At 37.9% G+C, this 16,553-nt stretch overlaps 1 protein-coding gene across 7 annotated transcripts in view; it reads left to right on the forward strand.

Annotated features, from left to right (window-relative positions):
* The window catches only part of LOC145468446 (3',5'-cyclic-AMP phosphodiesterase 4C-like), a 51,049-nt gene that overhangs the window by 4,766 nt on the left and 29,730 nt on the right, over window positions 1-16,553 (forward strand). The window contains exons 1-2 of one of the 7 annotated variants that reach the window (XM_081452167.1): window positions 3,635-3,840; window positions 3,957-4,038. The exons of 1 other annotated variant lie outside the window; for it this stretch is intronic. Coding sequence is in view for 2 of the 6 variants with exons in the window: in XM_081452165.1 (XP_081308291.1) it covers window positions 16,234-16,500 (267 nt within the window). In the remaining 4 variants the exon portion in view is untranslated. Of the gene's footprint in view, window positions 1-3,634; window positions 3,841-3,956; window positions 4,039-7,459; window positions 8,000-9,899; window positions 10,237-13,291; window positions 14,816-15,591; window positions 16,501-16,553 lie in introns of those variants that run through there. 5 more of the 7 variants (XM_081452168.1, XM_081452166.1, XM_081452169.1 and 2 more) reach the window with 5 other exon arrangements.

The raw sequence follows: 16,553 nt of genomic DNA on the forward strand, positions 1-16,553 counted from the left end.
ATATATCACCAGGAATTTTGAGGAGTTTAATTTCGGAAACAGGACTTGGCGTCCGAGATTGAATGTTTACATCGTATACAAAGCCGGCTAAGCTGCATGTGTTTTCAATTGAACTAAAAAATGACACTGCGGTAAATCTGCGAGCTTACATGAAGATTAGCCTGTCAAAATGTAGAAACTCCGGCCTTATAGCAAACCATCATTTATTATGCATTGATAAACCAACCCCAAGTGTCACATTTGCGATATTTTCGCATTATATATATTATTAAAAACGTTGTGTCTTTGCTGCAAAAGTATACTGTTATATATGCCTGATAAGGAACTGGTTTAGTTGTCACCATAAGCTAAGAGGTACTTTCAGTTAACGTACTTTTAGTTCAATTAATTTTTCTGGAGGAAGGGTCAAGAGGGCTGGCAAAACAAGCTTGCAAGTGTGCTTAAATTGAGACGACGACTGAATCTTCCTGTCAATCGCGTTGAATATTCAATCAAGAGCCTAATTCACGCCTCTGTTAACATTAAAAAACATTTATGACGAGCATAAATCATGTATTATGTATTGATAAAGCAACCCCAAGTGTCACATTTGCGATATTTTCGCGTTATATTAGCAAAAAACGTTGTGTCTTTACTGCAAAAGTATACCATTATATATGCCTTTCAAGGAACTGGTTTTGTTGTCACCATAAGCTAATAGGTACTTCCAGTAGTTCCAGTTTCTAGAGGAAGCATTAAGAGGGCTGGCAAAACAAGCTTGTAAGTGTACTTAAATTGAGACGACGATTGAATCTTCGTGTCAATCGCGATGAATATTCAATCAGGAGCATAATTCATGCCTCTGTAAACATTTATGACGAGCATAAAAATGCATGAACAAAGAGATGCATGATTTATCGTCCAGCAAGAGTGAGTGCACGTAGAGTGCACGTGAACAATTAATGATAAAATTACATAAAAATTCAAATCGCGCCGACAATCATGAAATCACTTAGCCTGTTACTTCTGCAATAGAGTACCAACTACATGCTTTGAGTTTTAAAGTATGTGAATCGATCCCTTAAATCTGTGTTATTTTTATCACAACTTCAATTTTAAGTATTTCGTTTCTTCTTCCGTAATAAACAACTAAATAAACATCAAATATATAAACCACCCTCATATATGGGGTTGTTTTCACTTGAATGTCGAAAAGCAATACTCCGTGAAAAAAAAAAAAGACGGCCGCGGTACATTTTACCACAATACCTTGCTAACCTAACACAGCCTACATGGCCAAAGAAAGCCAAATTTTTATAATTTTGTTCCTGTACTAAGGACATTGTGTAGCCAAGGTTTGAAGATTTTATAGCTTTTCTGTACGTTTTTATGAACGTTGTTAAGGTTTTCTTGCGCTAGGAACTATGGGTAAATGTACCAGTCGCCATCATTTTTCCTACGGAGGATTGGTTTTGCATTAAAACACTACACGATTGGCTTAAAAACTCGCGCCACTCTTTCATCCAATCAGAAGTAAAATCAAAACCAATCGTGACTCACTCGCGCAAATTTTTCCGCGCTTTACGTCAGCTACATATATTTGCTTCGAGTTTTGATTGGTTCACTGGATTGCCTGTGTCCTTTGTGATTGGCTGGAGTGATTACTTTGGTTTTGGCCTTACGACTCAGTTGAAAATCACTCTAATCAATCAATAAATCAATACACGCGACACATAGAGAAAATTCAAAAAAATGAAGAAACAAACAAATCAATAAGTAAATATATATATATAATATAGATAGGACCCTGCGCGCGCCCTGATTGGTCAAAAACCCATGTTTTATCAGAGTATAAAACATAGAAAAGCGTGTTTCATTGTTTTTCACTTAAATCATAAAGCAAATGAAGAAGCCTGAGCCGTGTATTACACTCTGATAAAACACTCCGGACATTTGAGAACACTCGAGAAATGTAGAAAACACGAGCCGCAGGCTCGTGTTTTCTACATTTTTCCTCGTGTTCTCAATTGCCCGTCGTGTTGTATCACAGTGTAATACACGGCTTATAATTTTATAATTTTAGTTATTAACATGGTGCGAAGCGAATAACTTTAACTTCAATTTCTTTATTATTTTGCTATATTCACAAAGCTCACATTAATATCATAATTATAAAAAGAGAAATATTAGCTACAAATGCTTATGGAAAAGAATGAAAAGATGATATGTGCGTGGTTACCACCATGTTGAGCTTAATACGGTAGAACAAAAATACATTTAAAAAACATTGGTTACTGAAAATACATTACTGACAGAGAAAAATGTATACATTACTTAGCTACAATTTTAATGCATGAGTTGGGTAGTATCTACTGCTACGCAGCTAATGTCATGTATAAGAAAGTTCGACTGTTTGGCATATTATCCTGGCACGAGGGCTACACCGAGAGAATATCGGCCCTGTAGGTCCTGACAATACCTATATATTGAGTGTAGAGAAGTCTGTGTGCAAATTGACTGAGAGCCGATATCTTGGTTAGCAGGTTGATACTTAGAAGATCGATATTTGAACGACAACTGATATTGCTTCCTGATTGGTTGGTATTTGTTATCACCCCTTATGAGCTGTTTTCACCATGTAATCAATATTGTTGTTGTTATGAACTGAAGTAATGTTTCTTTTCCTTAATTCTAAGATTTATTTTGACTTAGCTCCAAGAGGCGGAGTAGGTCAGTCTTAAGATAATCGTTTCATGTTTAAGCTCACGTGTGATTTTCCTTTGTTGCGAAATAAATGTTGGTATCAATATATGTGAACGTATTCAACGTTAAATAGAGACTTTAAAAGGTGTCTTGCAGCCGTTAGCTGTAAATACATTCGCACATTCTTACAAGGAAGTTTGCCCAAGCTAAAGACATATGCGTTCGTAGTTAATTTTCTTTCGATTGGACGTCAGAAATGAATGAAGTATTCGATTCCTATGTATTTTGACACTCCTTAAGACTTCCTTGATTCGTGGGCAGCTCTAAATTAAAAGAACTGTCATGGCATTTTGAGGTATTTTGCCCACGTACAAACTTACCTTTAATGTAAATTATACTTTAGCCGCAATACTTCGCTAATGTACGGACAACTCTCTCCTAAGACATCAATACGAATTTTATTTCACAGCGACAATGAATGTTGCAGTGGCGTTTCGGATGCGACCAATATTTGCACTTATTACAAAAAAGTTAACATACACCTTGAAATAAAAATGTTCCAAAATATGTAATGGAAACATATTTATCGATATAGGTATTGTAGCACATTGTGTTTGTATTCTTTCTATTTTGTCGTACTGTCATTTTAATAAAAGAAAATAAGCAAATATATAAAGTTTCACTATCAATAGTTTTTTTCGAACTAAACTTTATTTCGCACTGAAGAACGTTAAATATCTTTTTCTTTCCCATCAAACTTCATCAATAAAATATTGAGACCAAAAGGTTCCTCTCTAAAATGAGAATTGCTGGCATTATCCCTTGAAAATATATGCGTCACTTCATACATATATAAATAAGAATAATGTTCTGTTGTTCTCTCATAAATATTAATAAGTACCCGTTATTTGGAGCAAGAATTTTTTAAACACTTCCAATGCTATCTCAAAATGCTGTAACGAGTGCGAAGAGATAGACGCTTTGGTCCTTTTCAATTCGAAAATTATCTATCCTAGCTCTATATTTTTCCTACTGTGAGAAGTGCAAGCCAGTTTACGCTAGAAATAGCCTATTTGACTCCATTCAAAGAACATTAAGACGTGTTTCTGAGCCAGAAAGGGCAGCCAATAACAACTTTTTTTATTTTTCAATGTTTTGGTGAGTCTGTGGATTACAGCGGGAGCCTGACTTTCTTAATGACATTGTGATCTTTTAAGACTGGTGTGATATCTTTAAAAATATATATACAGTGTGGGTTGCTTTTTTTCCTTCAGGATTTGAAAGTGAACGTACGCTCGCTCAGGCGCTGGAATAGCGGTCAAGAAATATTCACATTAGGCAATTAAATATTTGGAGGTGAGAGCAATTATACAGTTCTTTATTTTTAAAAACGCAAGCTTGAATTTTAGCGCTAATTGCAGCGTGTAGAAAAAAGTTGTTTTGAAGCAAATGACATAGGCTTTTATTACTAGGCAAGCTTGAAATGTTTCTAGCGAAATGAAGCAAGTTCAAATATTACAGAGAAGTCAGAGACTTAAGTCAGAGAAGCTAGTGTTCGCTAACCGACGAAGAATTGAAATTAAATAATCCGCAAATTCTGGGTTGATCTGCAAATTCAAATTGTAATGTTTACGTACGGCGCCATATTTGTTCTTCACGGCCGAACTGCAGTCCTTAAAAGTTAACAGGACAAGGTTCAAATTGCTTAATTATCTTTTTTTTTCGTTAGAATGTATATGATATAAAGCATCTCTCTCTAGCTTTATGATCATTAGCCGACTTTAGAAGTAATTTTATTTCGAAAGATAAAATTCTATGCCAACTGTTTGTCTATGTTTATACATATCAACGAATTTTTTTTTTTGGAAGAGCTTTGCTCGAAGGATTATAATCGAATGATTTAGGGCCTTTTGACTAAAAAGTCGTGAAATCCTAGCTTGATTATTGAAAAAAGGGTTTCCTTCATCCGGCAGAAAATTGTTTATTCATAGAAATAATTTATTGATCGTTTGGGTGCAAAGTTGAATAAACATCACTTCAGGCGCAACTAAGCATTGTGCTATTGCAAAGAAAGTGTAAATAAAAACTTAGACCGAGCTATTCTCCAAAGAAAACGAAATTGGAACGAAGCCTGCTTTATGAATAATATATGAAATGTAAAATTTTTGCATTTATCATTGTTTAAATACTCGCTCTCTGAAAATTTGTGAAATAGACTGAGCTTTCGAGGGACACAACTTCTGCAAACAACAAATGTGTTCACGTTTGTGGCTATTTATTTATTTTATATTCTGCCGCTCGCAAACGGCGTTGCCCCACAGCACCTTTTGTGGCAAATGCTAAATTGTCCTCTACCGGCGACCGTAAATTGTGAACTCGCTGCTGGAAGCAATTAAAATGTTCGCTAAAGACTTGCAGGTGTCATAGCCAAGAAAGATGAGCTCATCCCTCCTGTCAACATTTACACGATATTAATTAAGAAAAACTCCTTTTATTCGTTTGGAATAACACATCATAATTATACCATATTCCGTTTACTGAATACGTTTGTTTACCAGCCAAGAGGTCGGATATCGTAAATATTTTTTTTTACACGAATTGGATCATGCATGCAATGCTGTTATACCAATATTTCTTTATTTTAATCGGCTACAAGAAATGTGTACCTGACAGACCTATGGTTTCAGCTCGTGGAATTATGTTATAAAGGCTGATTTGTTTCATTTCGTAATACGAAACATTAGTGCTTGCGTCTAACCTCACAAAGCTACTAAGACCTCTGTTCAGACGGCGGGCTTAATCTCAGGCTATAAATGCTCAGCAGGAAATAGTTGGGTTCCAGCACTACAATTTACTGAAGATTCAATTCTCTACTTTTTCTTATGAGCCGAACCTAAATCCAATTTTCAGTATCGACCCAACCTAACGAAAAAGACCAGTTGATTCGTACGCCGATGGTTTAAGGCAAAAGTAAATCACAGAATTCCCAAAACTAAAATCGGCCTTGTTTATTGTGGGATGTTTCCTTTTCTGTCAACTGATAAAAATACATTGGTAAGCCACATGGTTTATTGGCTTCATTCAGATTAATCCCTCATTAAACCCAATTCAGACATGCCACTCGGGCTCTTTCCACACTACGTCGGAGAAATTTGAAAACGCAGCTTTATTTCTACGGTCACGTTGACCGTTCACACTGATCCGGAGAAATTGTCCACCGAAAACGGAGCTTTTTCAAAACGCTCTTCAAACCGGAGGAATCCTGAAAACGCCGGCTCTGCGTTTCAGCGTGGACGGAAAACATTTTGAAAAGACGATGGCGTCACAATAATTATGTGATGGCGGGGACAACAAGTGGGTATAATAAATGGTTTGAACCCAGGAGTATCAGTAGTTCGTATATTGTGATCGTCAGGGTGAGGGTAGTTCTGAAAAGAACTGTTGTTGGTGACTGACGTTTCGACAACCTGAGCGGAAGTCATCTTCAAAGTCAAGTGATTAGTGTTTGTCAGCCGTGGGTATGGTAGCCACGTCGGTACAATTAAACACTTATGCGCATGCTCAAGAGTGTACTTAAGCGTTTCTACCGCCGGTGATTATTGCGTAAGCTAAGAAATACGAATAGTTCTTCTGATTGAAATATCATAGTCATTTATTAAGATAAATCAAGATGTTCTTTATTATACGTTCGACAAAACGAAACCGGAGGAGTATCAGAAAAAGAGTAGAAAGATTGACACCTTTCAAACGGCTGAGAAAGTTATTCCCAGCTTTTCTTAGTGTTGAAGTATCTACATTTTTCCGCAGCACATTTCGGACCATACCCGAACAGCTCGGCTTTAAAACTTCGCGCTCGCTAAACCGCTAGCTGATCCATCTTATTCTGAGAAATGTTTTTCAGGATCCTATGTTGTGATCAGAGGTATCCGGAGAATTTAGATTCATCCCATGGACCTTTCTTGAGGCCCAAAACTCGAGATAAAGTAACAGGGTTTAAGACGGTTAAAGGGGTCACGGTTTCACAGTCTTAACATGAAAAGTTTAGCCTACTTTTTTCAAGTTCGTCGTTTGTAATCCGTGCTAATCTTCTCCATCATTGACTATCCTTGCTCCTTTGTGTTTTATTATTATCTCTTTGGCGTTTTTCCTATCTTAGTAAACTATTATTTTCAGGTTTCCTTTTATTTTAAGACAACTTTGCAGGCAAACAAAATAACTCAAAATCCTAAGACTAAGCCGGTGTCAACATATTTTCAATAACCTCTATAGCGAACATGTTAGTCCACTTCCTTGAGTAACTTACAACTTTTCGGGTGTAAAATTAGAAACGCCTGGTTAAGAAAACAAATTAGTTACCCCTCTGTAGAGAATATTTAGGCCCAAAATTTCCGTCACTTCCTTCCAGTGTTGTTATCTCACTTTACAAGAGGAGGTGAGGGACAAATACGATTTTTGAAAGTACTTTGCGCCGATGAACTATGGGCGCTTTCAATTCAAACTAATTCGAAATTCTGGTTTCAATTTCCGAGAAATTTCATTGGCGAATAGAATAGCATTTTCTGCTTGGCTGTAGCGGAAAAGAAAATTTTTCCTAAATTTCCGTAAAAGAAGACAACCTCGTGAGGTGTGCCCAAGTTTTCGAAATTCTTTTCGTATTGATTTCCCTTGGATTTCGGTATCGGTTGAATTGTTTGCACATCTGAAGTTAAAAAGTCTTTTGATTTTCATGAAACGCTCCCAGTTTTCGTCTCCAGAATTTTTGACACTTTATTAACCAATCAAATTCAAGAATTCTTCAAACGACTCAAGCCAGTTATATTCTGTGCTGTACTACATGAAGTAGAACTATGCTTCCTCATGATGTGTTGTGTTACATGAAGTAGAACACCTAAAATAAATCCTTCCATGTGTTATTGGGGTCGGTCTTAACACAAAGAGCAACGACACTCAGAATTGTCTCAGTACCTTTTACCTTAAAAGACGCTTCTAGCTTTCCCAGTTTGAACAAACAAAGGAAGTAATTATAGGCAGCGCGAGAACACAATCACTATTGATTACGTCATAAACGGCGACCCGCCTATACTTTCCCGCCATTTCCTTTCTGCTTATGACGTCACAAAGCGGCTGTCATTATCACATCCTTGTGTTTTTCTCTTTCGTCGTTCGACGCACTGTATAAAGTCTCACAAAATTATCTGAATACTTCAAGTACACTCATTGGGGAAAATTGGCCGTTTGCTCGTCGTTTCGCTCCTTTAGAGGACGATTCGGAGTTTGGATAATGAAAGGAGATCGAGGATTTGTAGATCAACTCAAGGTTGGTTTAAGCGTTTCATGTTTTTGATCTATAGCTTGATTTTTTCTTTAATTTTAATTTAACAGTCAATTAGTGTTTTATAACGGGTAAGGAAACGGTAAAATAGTTTGTATCAGGCGAAAAGGAATCCATCGTAATTTGCTGGTGAACAGCTATAATGATTCATTTTTAATATTCCGTCGGTAGAAGCTGATTTTCAGACCGACCTTATCTTACGCGTGAAAAACCGGAAACTTCAATTAAGCTAAATTTGAGCTTAACTCGACCCAGTGACTACGAAAGCTTTCCCAATCTGCTGTTAGCCACAAAAAATACAGGAAACACTGCAATTTGTAGGCACATTTACTACTCTTGTACTTTCCCTGGTTGGAATTTTTAAATAATAAGCTGTGATTTTCGTATTTCAATGGGTTTTGTATTTGTTCGTGTGAGCTATAATTTATTCACTATTGCCATAAATCAGCTGTAAATTCTGCGGTTCTTTCTGTCTGCCTTTGAAAGTAATAATCCTACAAAACAGACAAAAGAGTTCCTTGTTTTCTACTTCAGTTCTTTTGCGGTCAAGGATGAATGTTCCAGCTGTATTGCGGTTGAAATAAATAAAAACCTTGCTGTAATATTTTTCCCTGATTGCTGCTTAGCCTTGAGACAAGTTTAGATTCTGCCTTCAAATCACTTTGATTCTCTCATTACTTTTTGTTTTTAGAGGTAACGTTTCGTGATCATGGGCTGCCATTAAGTTCAGGAATACTCATAACCAAAAGAGGGTCCTTTGTAATCCTGGCTTTATCCTCGTCAGGATAAAAATGCGTAAAAATTCGTCATAAATCTATTTATTTCGTTTATGGTTGATGTAAGGTCTTAAGTCAATAAGAAAAACGCTTAATGTCTAGACAGATATATGGAGTTTCAAACCGGAAAATCACATCAGTTTATTGTATTAATGAATTATATATTTCATGGCTTTTAATTCTGAGATGAACATACCTATTCACACGTTTAACTGGTTGATATGTCGCGCAGCCGCGGCCTGGATTCCGCAAAAGAAAAGACGCGCACGCGTTGTTGCTGTTGTTGTTGAGGCCTGCATTTAGGCGTTTCGATTTTAGACGAGTTACTCCAAATTAGATTATTGTTCTTGATAAAGTGGATTTGTCTAAACAAAGTCCTCAAATGACATGACATTGAGGTGAAAAACTTGTAAAAAGTTTTAAAGGAAAATCACTGTGCACTTTGAACTTGGAAAAAAGGTGTGTTCACATTAGTGCTTAGCAAGAATTGTACTCGGCCACGTACTCGGAAACCAAGTGTGGACATAGCCTAATAAAGTGCGTCACTAGTTTGGAATTTTTCGGGTCAAAAGCTATCCACAGAGCACAAGAGTCCTTTCGAGTTCCTCCTCCAAACTTTCTGTAGGGTTCTCATTACACCATGTTAACATGCTAAAAGCAAACTTTTTCCTATTTTTTTGGTTCAGTGTTTTTTCTTCAAGCAAAGCACGTAGCTGTCCGCAAGAACCATGCACGATTTTTGTTAAAAAAAAAATAAAAGAAACCTAAAATGTGCTGGTATAGCAATGCAGATTTAACCTAAAGCTGTCTTCATGAACTTTCTATGAGGCCATGAAGGTTTCGTACTGGAAGTCGCAGGGAAAAAATCAAATCGTTTGTTTTTCGCGACTCTGTTGGTTCTCAATCTCACTTTCGAACTCAAGATATCGCTTTCAAGTTTTATAATCACATGTTAAAAGTGAAAAACTATTGGTTTTTGTGGCATTTGAGAGACAATATCTTCAATCAGCCATATCGCTCTGTTCAGAAATTTTGTTAGAATGTTTTGAAGATGTACACGATGTTTTTATAATTCGTTTATACAGATGTCTGGAATGACAGATTGAAATGTTTAGAAAAGAGCGAACTCTGAAGTCTGTTCGGTATCTCTTAGTTTGAGTGACGTCATAGGCAAAACGCCAATTAGACCGCATAAAAACGAAAGATAACAAAATAATGTAAGTTATATCAGTCCAGGGTTATATTTTGCCTATATCGCGACAATTCACACAAGCGAACAACCTGGCTAGGAGCTGTCTGAGGTTTAGAAGACGCTGAATTACAGGGACATCGTAGATTTGCCTTTATCCCGCAAATTTATCTAAACAAATGAACTGGCTAGGAGCTGCTTGAAGTTAGGGGGACGATTGCTTCAAGGGCAAAGTATATTTTGTTCTTTCAAAGCCGGTAAGCAGTTGTTATTGATAGATTTCGTACATGTATTCAGATATAATACGTGTTGAATTCTAAGTCTGAATTTCCTCGAAAATTTATTTAGCACATTTGGGATTTCCGTCGCTCGTTTGAATTGCTTGCATGATCTATTCTTCGGTGTTTATTGTTTTAGTTATGAAATCGGATAAGTAAAACAATCTTTCCAAAGGTATTCGTCACGGTTCTGTAGAACAATCTAAAGAGTTCGTCTCATCTTCTGTGAGTAATCTATACTCGTTTGCCTTCAAGAGATAGACCCTTCATAAAAAGGACAATGCAAAGAGCCAGTCGATCTAATGTGACAATTTTGCAAGGTCAAGTTGGCGCTGCCTGCCTGCTACACAATACAACGCACATCCGATTTTCTGCTTTTGATTAGTATTCGGCTTAATTCCCAGTAAACCACAGGAAATACAAGATCTACGATTACCTGCCGTGAATGATTAAGTCATGCTCATTTTCGTGCGCGAACAAAAATCCCGATCGCCAAGATGGTAAATACAAGTCTAAAAGATTTAAATACTTGTTTCGCTGCTCTGAAAAATTACATATTTTTGTCCGCGGGGTAGGGGGAAGGGGTGGTACTTCACAAAGTAAGGGAGGCCCACTCGGAGGTCTAAAACCCATATATAACATACAGAAATGGTAACTTTTTCATGTACCATCCAGAAACAATAATACCTCAACACGCTTTTACCGACGCTTAGAAAAGTCCTACAGTAGTCTTTCTACCCCAAAAGATTTTCATCAGAAACTGTCCACCCTAAAAGTTCCAAAATTATTGATTTCAAACCCAAAAAGCCCTTCGCACCTCCTGGCCACTAATATGCCCGTACAGCACGTTTCTCATACTTAAACTTTTGAAAATCCTACCCTCTTATATACCTCTAGCCTGAGGACGTATACCATATATGCGAAAGAGAGATTACCTCCTCTTTCTGCTCGGTGAGAAAAAGAGAAGTAAATCTCTCTCTCGCGGGGCAGAGAAAGGACCCCCTCCGAGCGGAAGCCCCCCCCCCCAATTGTCCATCATAGTCTCCCCCGGAACTTTCGACGTTTCTCCCCATACATTTTTGTAAATCTCTTTGATTTGTTTTAGTTTGCGCTCGAAAATTCAAAGCCAAACAAACATTTTGTAGCAGGATGGACCACACAGCAAGCGGTTTGGGAAACGCTAAGTCAGGCACGTGAGGAGGAAAGATTAAGTACAAGAAGGTCATCAATGGGTTGCATAGGGGACCCCCCTCTCTTGCGCGCCACTCACGTTCTCGATGCTTTTACAAAAAGTAAAATATTTTAAATTCTGGTCGAGAGTTTGGAGTTCACGGTAACCAAGTGATTTTCAATCCTCATAATCCAAGCAAAAGAGGGCACAAGTACCTCAGTGTTGGTTCGTCAGCGATTCTATAATGATCTTTCTGAAACAACAGCTGTAGCCCTCTAAAACAGCAATCTTCTAAACTGATAATAAGTAGTTGGTAGATAATCTTATCACTTCTAGTGAATTGAGCAATCTCTAATCGTGTCAGCTTTTCTTGTCATTTTCCGTGACTTATAACCATAAATGGATTGTCGTTCGAAAAGTCTCTTCAGGGTCTCTTTTAAAACATAAAATTTTCGCGATATTTTGAATCTCTTATATTGGTTCATTCTACATTTTTGATAGGCTTGCGAGGAATATCAATGCACTGGGAATCAGTTTAAAACTGTGTGCAACAGTGACGCCAAACAGACGATAAATTCGTCGGATTGGGCAAAGTTTCATCTTGACCGCAAGACAGCTAACTTTTCGATTAGATTTTTTTTACCGTTTGGATGGCAGGAAGCAAAAGCACCGATATTGGCCAGCGAAGCTAGAGAAACTTCTTTAAAGCTAAACCTTAAGAGTAAACACGCGCTACACAATTGTGCGCACACTTTCAGTAGATTTAAATGGCCATGGCCATACCCTTTGAAAATTTGTGCGACTTTCTTGACTCAGCAACTACCATGGCTTGGCGCTTTTCTTCCTCAAAAACTGAAAGCAAATAAGGCAGCGTTCAGACTACGCCGGAGAAATTTGAAAACGGAGCTTTATTTCTACGGTTAGGCCTACCGTCCACACTAATCCAGCACGAAGACGGAGCTTTTCGAAAACGCTCTTCAAGCCGGGGAAAAGTTGAAAACGCCGGCTTTGCGTTTTCGTGTGGACGGAAAACATTTTGAAAACGGAGCTTTCTGTCAACGATGACGTCACAGTAATAATGTGATTTTCCTGACCGAGTTTTTCTCAAACACAAATCCATTTGATGCATTTTCAGAGTGAAACCTCCGTTTTTAAATTTCTCCGGCTTAGTGTGGACGAGGCCTAAGGCAACAAAAAAAACCCCAAAACACAAACAAATTAAATACTTTATGTTTGGGACAGAGATCGGGGGGTGGGGGAGACTTCCATAAAGAAAGGACAGGGGTGCTCGTCGGAAATTTTGAAAAGAACCTCTAGGATCCTTTTTTGTGTGCGTGACTGAAAATTGTTTCAATTCACCCCTAAGAGCTGCAAATTTTAAACACTTTATCTCCCGTCGTGGTTGTTTTTTCGGCTCAATACCGCAAAAGCTCCCGCTGTGGACCTTTTGAGGCTGAAAACCCTAAGAGGTACCCCTAAAATGTACGACTAGCAACCCCGTCCTTTTTACATGGGAATCCCCCCTCCCCCCCCCCCCCCCCCCGAGATAAGGTAGCCGCGATACACAAGGGACTCACTGATGGATAAGCGACCCAATAGCACGTATCTTTGCGGATGGTAAACACGCGTCGAAATTACCGCACGCAATTGCTGGTTTTCAGTGTCACGCAATTCAAAATAGATCAAAATAAAAATTAAAACCGGTCAATAGATAAAGTCCAGAATCTGGGAAATGAAAGAAGGTAAATATGCAAAGACTCTCGCCAAAATTCTGGTCACAGCAATTTTTCTTATGTGAGATATGCGAAGAAATTTTTTACCCAAATATATAGAGATTTGTATGGAGACGCCATGCTGGTGCCCATCCGTATGGGCACCAGCATGGCGTCCGGAAACCAACAGAAACATCTGACACTGAGTTTTGCTACAAAAGCGTGAATTTATCCCTAGAGGAACTCTTAAACATTAAAATAATACTTTTTCTAAGACATAAACTGTTCAGATAGCCAAGTTCCCCGAAATAAGTCACTTTATTAACCATCATTACAGCTCTCTAGGCCGTCATGTAAATGCCGTAAGCGTAGTGCATCACAAAACCAAGAACCCATTCGGAGCGAAAATTTGTTTGAATATTAGTTTTCAGCTGCTCTTATACATCATTTAAGTAAAATCTCAGGAAGATCAATAGTTTTGTAGTTCGAATTTTAGTGACGTCATGTGAAAACCAGCTATACAATGTGCGTCCTTCAGGGGTGGACACGAATGCAATTCAGGCATTGCACACAGTATTGCGCCGTATTCTTGATCTTGAGCCCTTAAATAATCACGAACTGCACGGTAAATGATTTTCAAAGCACTTTTGCTGCGAAGCCATATAACAGTAACTCTCTGATAACAGCTATCAACTTGCTAGAACGAGATCCGCACCTTCAAATCAACTATCTGATGACACCCTCAATTACGTAGTCACAAAAATTGCCAGGAGATTTAAAGTACAAACTATGCGATGCAACCTCGTCGAAAAACCTTATTCACCCTTGACTGTTTTCGGTTTATTATTACAAGTTCTTGTAATGCGTGTTTTCCTACCCTAGAAGACCATTACTTCTAGATTTCCTTATGCTTGAAAAAAAATTTGTACATCAGAAAACAGTGTATGACTCTACGTGTCGCTACGTAACTTTATTCAGTTAGAGTAGTATGGTACTTCCTCAAAGCCAGTTTAAATCCGTCTTTTCCTCTAGCTTCCTCTGCTATCCTTATTTTTCTAAGGATTGTACCGGCAAAAGAATTAACAAGAGATCAACAGCATGTTTGCTCAATCGGTCGTTTACAAGCTCGTGGGTAAAGCTCGAAACACAGTTTTGGAATCAGGTTCGAATGGTAGGTAATGGTTCCAATCGTTCCATTGCAGTACACTTCAAGGCCTGAAGATTGTGAAACAATATTAAACCCTGAGATGTTTCGGAGAGCCGTTGATATTATAAACCTAAGAAGCTCGACCCTTGTGGAATTCCTGAGACAGCGCGAGTAATGCGATTAGATTTTAAAGAATTTGTTGACTGACGTAATTCGAAGTTGTCATTGCCGAGTTGTATCTTAGCGTCCAGTACGTGCTTGATTAAACACCCTGTAGCAATATCACGTCACATAGGTTAAATTTACATCGTTTATGCATATTTCTGCCTGTCAATATCAGGTCGTTTTAACTTTAACTCGTATTGAATCATCCAGAGCTGTGTTCAGTAACACTTTGACGAGAAGTTCCTCCGCAAACATCCTTCGTTGCTTGAACTGTAATGTATATGTAAGCTTTCAGCGCTGAAATTCTTAAGATGTTTTGGTGAGCCATAGAAAAACATTTCATGGATTGAGGTCGTGCGAAGGGTAAGCCTTTCTTCTTAACGTTTTTAAAATCGTTCAGAAATATATTTTGTGCCGTTTTCGCTTTAACAATCCTCAAAAGTTCGAGCGACGGCAACTTATCACCTCAAACATCTACAATTATTTTAATGTTCTGTGGCAGATTTTTAATATTTTGTGGCTATCCGCATGGATAAAGAAAAGGGGTAAAAGAACGCCTTTGTGTGTTGCCATTTAGCTCAGTTCGATTCAACTTCTCATTTACCGGACACTTCACTTCCAATGATTTCTTTTTCGAGTAAGTGTATTTCTCCAGCTCTTTGCTTGTTGTGACTTTTGACTCGCGTTTAAATTTGTCACTATTAATGAAAACCATAAACGCAAATTACAAAAAAAAAAGGTCATTTTTGCTGCCATAGGATTTGAAATACCCCCGATGGCAGAAAGTCAGAAGCTTTTGTTGAAAGGTTGAAAATAGAGAAATTTGTAAATAAAACAACCGGAATATGGAGAAGATACTGGAACAAAATTGATAAGGTTGACAAGCTTCAGCTCAATATAGACGGATCTCTCAATTTGATAGCATAGAAATAATTCCATAATTAAGGAAAGATGTTAACATATTTCTTTTCGTAGTGTAGAAAAAATAATTCAGTAAAGCTAGAAATGGTAAATGGACGTACCAGCATGGAAAAAAAAATGTGTTTGTCGCAGTTTAACATTTCGCATAAATATTCTATTTACGTTTTCGCTTTTTTGTTTCTATTTCCACACAATAGTCTTAATTCAGTGATCTGTATGAATGGCAGAATTATTGTGGCTAAGTGCGTTGTTTATCGTTTTGCGGCATAATAAACTTTGCGCTTAAGTAGTTGCCAACACCTCGCATTAATATCATTTTGCTCTGTTTATAAAAGTACATTTATAAGAAGTCGATTCTGTACGTATCTGATACTCTGGGCGTAAACATTTCTATTTATTTACTTTTTGATTTCAATGTGGTACTTGCCGGTAAAGATAGCTTCGACACGGAACAGCTTTGTAAAGTGAAATTTACATAATTGAACATTGTTGCGGAAATTTGAGAAGTAGATGAAAATTAAAATTATCCTCACTTGACCCGTCGCGAGACAACGAGGTTACCCTTTCGTTTATCAAGATCAAAAGATTTCCGAGGGGAGGCGTCCCTTATTTAATTCTTTTTCCTGTGGTTCTTTACTTTCTAAATGGGCGAGGAAAATGAAATCAACAAACACGCCGGTTGTCTTGTGTTTTTAACGACGCTCCAACACCTATTCATATGTTAATGTGTAATCTCACCTCTGGCCTCTTTTTGATGTGATTCTCACTCTCCAAATTAAGTCCATAGAGAGAGAGAGAGAGAGAGAGTGTGTTTGAGGACTGTATGAGCTTTGCAAAAGTGATCCGGAAATTCGGCGGTAATGATTGCAAAACTCTTCCTATTTTGCCTGTCTGTAGCGAGGCTTTCGTTAGGAGAGTTTTTTACGCATTTTGATTTATACGATGCGATCCACATTCTGTTTCTTGGAGCGTTAGGGATTTGCTTGAGATTTGTCGAGTGCGGATCATGGCACGCTAACAAGAAGGTCCGATCAAGCCTTCGTTCGCCTTCTACTCCTGGTAAAAAACGAGGGTCTGTTTCGTTCGCTGCCGGGACGAAGTTTTATCCCATTCAGAGTTACACTCCGGTAGGTTAAGCGTTGTTTCACGGTAGATAAGTGGCACAGATAGTTTAATAGAT

This window comes from Orbicella franksi, chromosome 14, assembly GCF_964199315.1.
Source record: "Orbicella franksi chromosome 14, jaOrbFran1.1, whole genome shotgun sequence".
Lineage (NCBI taxonomy): Eukaryota > Metazoa > Cnidaria > Anthozoa > Scleractinia > Merulinidae > Orbicella > Orbicella franksi.